The sequence below is a fragment of the Gobius niger genome, assembly GCF_951799975.1.
Source record: "Gobius niger genome assembly, chromosome: 18".
NCBI classification, from domain to species: Eukaryota; Metazoa; Chordata; class Actinopteri; order Gobiiformes; family Gobiidae; genus Gobius; species Gobius niger.
The window spans coordinates 22999223-23007158 of NC_136869.1; the positions used below are offsets into that span (position 1 = coordinate 22999223).

Below are 7936 nucleotides of genomic sequence, written 5' to 3' on the forward strand. Positions count from 1 at the left end.
CAGCAAAGTTTTATAATTTGTTCTATGACACTGTTGGTTAAATTCACCAGTGTCTGACTCAGATCATGACAAAGGCTGACCCATACTGTGCGAGGAGTGGGCGGGGCCTGTGCCTAACACAGAGCAGCATTAAGTAGAACAGTATAGACTTTTGAAACAACATAATATTGTAACACTGCACACATGTGATGAACATATGCAAGATTGATACAAACATGGAATGAGTCTGTTCCATTTCCAAGAGCTCGTCTTTGTATCGGCCACAACCTAAAGCTTCTCTTCAAACCCTGATGCTCGGACTCGACGGAGAGGATTTCTTTGAAACTTTTCCTCTGCTGTGATAGATACTTCACTGTGTAACGGTCAGACCAGATTCTTCTGCTGCAGTTTAAATATGTAATTCCCACGTGAAGTTTCCAACACTGACAATGTGCTGAATTTTACAACCCTGGTCATGTCTATTGAAATGTTTAAAAACTTGCTGCCTTTAACTTGTCTTCAATACCAGGTTGTATGACTCCTTGTGTGTTGCCATCTAAACTTTTCCCCCTTCAACATTCCATTTTGGGGCAGTTTTCTTTCTTTGAGGCACATTACAGCAAATGACCTCTGTTTTGATGGATATCTGGCCTCATTGCTCCACCTCTCCCTGGATGACTGCAGTAGAGCCTCTCATGGAGCTGCTCGGGACGCCTTGTCCTTTGATGACGCTGGGCGCCGGCCTCCATGGGATCCTACACTCCGCTCCTCTGTGTCTGTGGGCGGGTTTGTCTCTCCCGGCGGTGTTTTCACACAAAGCAGCGCTGCACCTGTTACTTCAACAACTCACGTGTCACCGGCGGCTGAGGTAAGTCAGGACTGCTCATTTTCAGCTCAAACTTTGTGGAGAATTGGGAATCGTGTGTAGGCTTTGTGTGTGTCTGATCATGATGGTAATATGGAGATTATCGTTTGCCTTTTGTGGTTTTACATGGGATTTTATGCGAGTATGTGGATTTATATCAGTGTATTCCATTATTTAGATAGTTGTGAAAACTATCTCAGAATTGCATTGTAGTTTTGAAGATATCTGTAAATAAAACACGATATTAACAATATACGGCTAGTATGTAAGATTATTATTCAAGGGCTTATTCAACATGTTATTGTTGCTGCGAACAAAAGCAGCCACTCGACTGAATGAAAAGCAGACAAACAGGTGGAGCGACTGAAGGAATGTTCAGAGCAGAACAAATTTACGATTACACAAGATTCTGTGTAAATAACAAATAACAGCAAACAGAACAATAGACCCAGATTTCTTTTGTCAAGTCCTCGTTGGGTTCTGGTTTTTATTATTTCATCAGGCAAAACATTGAGAACAAATTCCTTTTTCACATTGTTGGCCTGAAAGTGCTTGAAGTGCACTGAAAGGGGCAGGGAACAAATACAGTCGACACTTATACTGTATACAAGGAATTTAAAGTCAGTCTTTAGGGAAACATTTACACGAGTCGTTAAAAATGTTTTGGAGCCTTTGTTTCAAAGCAGAGAGTGAGATCCAGGATTCCAGCTTTAGTGTATTTTGGGCAGAATTCCAACAAGGCATTGTGGACTTGTTTGTGGAACAGTTAAACGATGCCACTATGGTACTGAAAAAAGTTGATATGTACCTGTCTGGTCTTTGTGCCCGTGGAAGAGCTCGTTTGGGGCTATAGGAATACATGGCCAAATGTTAACAACAGCTTTAGTCGTTTTGCGTGACTGAGGGCACACACAAAGACCAGACAGATACGTATCAACTCGTCTAAGCTCAGGTAAGAACATATCTCAGTATGGAAAAACGGTGGCCTGTTTCTTTAAGCTCGTGCATGACGGAGCTTAGGACGTGAAGTAACAACTTTTTGAGTGACAGTGCAGGATTTTAGAGGCAGTTGTGGTGAACGGGTCTGGGCTCATTCTACACATTAGGACATGGCTGGAGAATGAAAGGGGACGAAAATACATAATTTTAGCAGTAAAGTCCAACTAGTCTCTTTAAGTAACTAAACACCAAATAACATATATTTTCCGTGTCAAAAAAGTGATAAAATAAAAAACTTGTGGAGAAGGCGACAAAAAAGCAGCGATAAAAGGGATGAAAAAGCCACAAAGAAGCAACAAAAAAGTGACAAAAGGCATGCCAGAAAAGCAACAATAACACAACAAAAAAGTGACACGAGTGACAAGAGCAACAAAACATGATGAAAACATGACAATAAAGCGACGGAAAAAGTGATTAAAAAAAGCAACCAAAAAAAGGGGTCAAAAACACGAAAAAAAAACAAAAAGTATGCGAAAGCACAAGAAAAACCCGGGGATAAAAGCTTGTGAAGCCTAGAAATATGACGAATGTGATCTTGTCCCGCAGTCATGTCCTGGCTGCTCCTCCTCCTGCTCGCGGCGCCCCTGGTGTCGGCTCAGACCATCCGCTGTGGCCGCTGCCCCGATGTTGATGTGCAGCCGGATTTCGACCTGGATCAGGTAAGTGCAAAAGGACACATGGCGGATGGATGGCGCTCATTTGAAAGGAGCGCAGAGCTGACAGGTGTGTGACCTTCGACAGTACATGGGCCGCTGGTATGAGATTACCAAACTCCCGGCAAGCTTCGAACGAGGGAAGTGCATCGAGGCCAACTACAAAAAGAGAGACGACGGGACCATCGAGGTGCTCAACAAGCAGCAGTAAGACTTTTGGATTATTACACAGTACCCTGGTGTTGTGCTGTACGTGTGTGTCAATGGGACGAGGTTATGTAGTGATAATATGTAGTCATTTTTTTTCAACAGATTTTGCAGGAGGATCAAATTTTAGATATTCAAGGGCATAGGGAGGAGCGCCCAATTGTGCTTTACATTTTTAAACATGGAGCAACATCTACGTCACATCAGTGGTGTCAAAAGGCCACCTCTCTATTGAAATCTGAGAACTTTTAATTTACTTGCTCCAGATCATTTACAGAGAAGACGGTTAACATGTTTAAAGGAATAGGCCACCGTTTTTACATACTGAGATATGTTCTTACCTGAGCTTTGACGAGTTCTTTAGGACCTGTCTGATCTTCACCCGTGCCTTCAGTCACGTAAACACAGCACAGACGGCGTTAGCATTTAGCCTCTCCCTCTCTCCACTATAGCTCCAAAACAGGTCAAGATAGAAGCTACCAAGCTCTTCCACGTTTTCCCTATTTAAATATGGTTACGTGAAGTGTTCCACTACAAAGTATAATTACACATAATTAAACAATGTGGATTTTCTAAGCGGATAAAAGGGGGAACTATATTGTAAGGCGTAATAATACCAGGAGTAGTTCGAAATCCGCGCAGTAATCTTCACTTTACTGCGCAGTCATCTTCACTTTACTGTGCGGATGCCAAACTACTCCTGGTATTATAGTTCCCCCTTTTAGATAAGATAAGATAAGATAAACCTTTATTGATCTCACAAAGGAGAAATTTACTTGTTACAGTCGGCGTTACTTCACAGTCTTATTGTACAGTCTGACAGCAGTGGGGATGAAGGCTTTGCGGTAGCGCTCCGTCCTGCACTGAGGGTGTCTCAGTCTGCCACTGAGAGAGCTGCACAGCTCTTCTACAGTCCCGTGCAGTGGGTGGGAGGTATTGTCCATGATGGAGGTGAGCTTGGCTAGCACCCTCCTGTCCCTCACCTCCTCCACAGAGTCCTGGACATCCACTTAGAAAATCCACATTGTTTAGTTTTGTGTAACTATACTTTGTAGTGTAACACTTCACGTAACCATATTTAAATAGGGAAAACGTGGAAGAGCTTGGTAGCTTCTATCTTGACCAGTTTTGGAGCTATAGAGGAGAGAGGGAGAGGCTAAATGCTAACGCCGTCTGCGCTGTGTTTACGTGACTGAAGGCACGGGGGAAGACCAGACAGGTCCTAAAGAACTCGTCAAAGCTAAGGTAAGAACATATCTCAGTATGTAAAAACGGTGGCCTATTCCTTTAAACTGAGCAGCTAAACCAGGGGTGTCCAAAGTGCGGCCCGGGGGCCAAATGCGGCCCTCAGACCAATTTATGGTGGCCCTCGGCCTCTTGCTGTATCGGTACACATCACCAGAGATGGACCTTTTTATTTGAAATGTAATAATTCTATACAATTCTAGCCTAACAACTAACATTTTATTGTGAGACAGAGCTGGCATGAGGTTTTAAGCTTAAATAGAGGTATGGGGCACAATTTAAACCTCTGCTAGTCGAAGGTTTTGGGGCACTAACTACCGATCTACGGCCCTTCACCCCGTGTACGCTTCAATTAGCGGCCCCCCATGAAAAAAGTTTGGACACCCCTGAGCTAAACCCACTGTGATCAGGACTTGTCAGTGGCATTTGGTTGTGTGACTTTTTCCGCGGTTGCTTCATAATGCCATGACAGCTTCAGCTTTTAGTCAGCTAACCTACTAGCTGCTAATGCTAATGTTAATGTGCGTTTAAAACCCAGAGAATCATTAATTAGGCCTAACGCTGAGAAAGTTTAATAAGCCTGAATATGTACCGATTAAAGACGTCACAGAGTGCTTAATACACGGTCACAATGTGGAGCTGTTTCCTCAGTAATGAGTCCTGACAGTGGCATTCGATAAACTAGCTTACAGTATATCCTCTACCACAAAAAATGAAAAATCTTCCAATCGTCTTATGCCGGTGAGTTGATGAGTCCGTAATCAAGAACGGCCATTTTCCTGTTGTTCTGATCATAGACATATTATTAACAGACCGTCATTCCTCACTTCTCCCGTTTACCACAATGACCACATTCGAGGGGGAAATCATGGCGGATTTACAGACTCCTCCTCCCCTCTGATGAGACATGTTCCTAAAAAGGGAATAAGGGCGGGATCTTCACTGTAGACTCCGCCCTTGCGTGACGTGTAGTTCGGTCATAGCCGTGCAGCTCCAATGCTAACAGTCCGGCCCTTATTAGCACAACATTTCAAAAAAAATTCTGGACCCTTTAATGTGCCTAACCCAGCGTTATCACAGGAGCAACATCTCGCTGTAGAAAGTTTTAAAAAGTAGGCAGCAGGTTTACAGTTGTTTAGGACGTGTCAAAAGTCCAGTGCTATGCAATGTAAAACTAGCTTGTTCTGCCGCCCCTATATGGAGGTACTGCAGCAATTGCGGCCCCTAGCGTCATTGTCGTCGTGAATCTCTGTTACAAGTGGCCATTCTGCCACTGGTTTGGATTATTTGATCCCTGTTCCCACGTACACACCAATGCAATTTTTAAACTCTTGATTTCCCCAAAAGGGGGCATGGCTAAGCAAAAGTTTCCGGGTGTGGCTCCCATCTGTGCTCTGCCTTGTACAACGTCGCTAAACTTTCGGACATAACTTTGGAGCTGAAAGTGATAGTGTCGCTGCATTTTGGTGCATTAGGTTGCCTGTGTGCTGTATAAATAAAGTTGCCTTGCCTTTTGTACGGTAACTCGTAGTTTTAGTAATTCCTGTTGCCTCTCTTTGACAGTGAAAAAGAGAGACAGGCAGGACACGTGTACAGTTTGCAGCTTTGTGATTGAATTCAGGTTCAGTTTGACGCTGTTTCCATTAGAAACATCATCCATTTTTTTTATAGACGACCATATACACGACACTAAACATTTATTGAAAGTTCCTGTTTTCACGATTTGTGTCTGAAACATTTTGCTGTCTGTGCGGCAGGGAGGAGTGTGGGATCAGCATAATAGGCACTGCGACCATTCCAGATAGGAGGGTGCCAGCCCAACTCGGGGTCAGCTTCTCTTTCGGTAAAGTAAAGCCAAGTTCCCCAGATCCTAAACGAAAGCCGACTTCCTCAGAAAAACCTTATGCATTCCGTCTCTTCTCCCCCAGCGGCTCCCACGGGCTCGTACTGGGTGCTCCACACAGACTACACCAACGTGTCGGTGGTGTACTCCTGCACCGACTTCCTCCGCATGGCCCACATGGACTACGCCTGGATCTTGGCACGGAACCGCACTCTGCCCGAAGAGACCATGAGGAACGCTTACGAAGTACTGGAGCGGGCGGGAGTCAAGAAGTGCGAGATGATCCCGACCAACCAAACGGGATGCCTGGACGACACCATGTGAGGTTTCGGAGAGGTGGTGCCAGGACACATTAGCCCTTGGTGTGAGAATGCAGTTATATATTGATGGTGATTCTGTGATTGATTATTGATGGAGGAGAAAAGTGCAGATTGTAGCAAACAGAGAATCAAAATGACATCGTAATCAAAAACACAATACCGAGCAATAGGGGGCAGCAGAGTTCAGCTTCCTCCCTGGCGGATGACACTAGTCTTCAGTCATTTGGACCTGGCATGGATCAAGACTCAGTTCAATTAAACTGCAAATAAACTGCATTAAAGCAGTACTAAGTAACTCTTCCCCCTAGAGGCCATAAGCGCAACTGCAGGTGTAGTAGCAAGTTACAATTTTTTAACTTATTAATTGTCTTGGAGAGTAAATACTACGCCGACAGGAAAGGCGAAGGGAGAGAGGGTTACTGTGCATCCAATTATACAATGGAAATATTTTTTTTCACTCAAACTTGGCAGTAAATACTGTTTAAAGTGACGCTAGCCCGCAGTTAGCTTTGCCCGTTAGCATGCTAGCTTCTTCTTCGTGATTCCATTAGTGTGTATTGCTTGCAAACATGGTTTTCTGGCCAGAGACACCAGGGGGCGATGAAAGACCCTCCAATCATCCCATAAACACTTGTATTACCCCCACAGGGACTACGAAAAGGATTTATTAAGGTAAACAAGTTACTTAGTACTGCTTTAAGAGAGACGGGTATTTTGCAAAATCGACATTTAGAGCTTATTCGTTTGACCATGTTACAAAGTTGTCCTCTCGTCAAAAACAGACCTGGAGTTGTGTTTTGTGTTGTGATTTGAAAATCTTCTCCAGTGGCTATGATTAGCATCACAGCGACAGCTCCTTTACTTTCGTCTTTCATGCTTTCCTCGCGAAGCTTCACCCTTTCATCACGGAGTAAAAATACCTCAGCCACATATCCGCAAAGAAACCATTTGTTTCTTCACTCTTTTTTCGAAACAGCTCAGCAGCGAAGCGGAGAATGAAGAGGGGGTGAAGCTACTTGATATTTTGTTTTAGATCAATTGACGTGCTTTACAGAAATACAATATTAATCTATAGGTTGTTCTTGATTGTAATTATTTTGAAAACTCGTTTGCACTTCTTTCTTTTGGGAAAATCGCAAAATACAAATGTAACATATGTAAATCAGAAATGTATAAGAAGATTATGAATACTTATTTGATCTTTATGTCAGTTTGCTCAATATCATTTTACTTTGTACAACTAATAAAGTACAATTAAAAAAATGATCATCTGTTCTTGCTCTTTACCGACTCATCCATTGCTGCGTCAATTTTCCTTAATTTCTTTAACCAATGAGACGGTGAGTTTATGGCAATATCACATTGCTTCCTGCAATATTAACCTTTTCTCCAGTTCGGCTTTACCCAAATCTACAAATCACTTTTTTGCGACTTCGCTATCGCTTTTTTGTCACGTTTTTGTAACTTTTCTATGGTATTTTCTGTTGTGATTTTGTAACTTTGTTGTTGCTTTTGCACGTTCTTGTCAAGTTTCATCCTTGTTTACGTCTCATTTTCGTTGCTATATTGACGCTTTCTTCAGGAAGTTTTTAGATTTGGATAATACTTGGATGATAACTGGAGAACGTGTGCTCGTGTAGATGTGGGTTTAGATGTTAAAGGGGGGGTATTATGCAAAATTGACTTTTTCAAGCTTTACATCATGTTATGTCATTCCCTCATTAAAAACATGCCTGAAGTGTTGCCTTGGCACATTCACGTATTTTTGAGTCATCTGTAAAAACTCTGATGGCGGCCATTTTAGGGATAGGTTTGCCTGAGTCCT

At 43.0% G+C, this 7936-nt stretch overlaps 1 protein-coding gene across 1 annotated transcript; it reads left to right on the forward strand.

Annotated features, from left to right (window-relative positions):
* Positions 1–2587: 2587 nt before the first annotated feature.
* Positions 2588–6173, forward strand: LOC306977594 (apolipoprotein D-like; the record flags this gene model as incomplete). The annotated part of the gene is made up of 3 exons (XM_079575988.1): positions 2588–2703; positions 5706–5791; positions 5877–6173. 3 exons carry the CDS (start codon positions 2588–2590, stop codon positions 6113–6115), a joined length of 441 nt encoding a protein of 146 aa, XP_079432114.1. The 3' UTR covers positions 6116–6173.
* Between the last annotated feature and the right edge of the window lie 1763 nt (positions 6174–7936).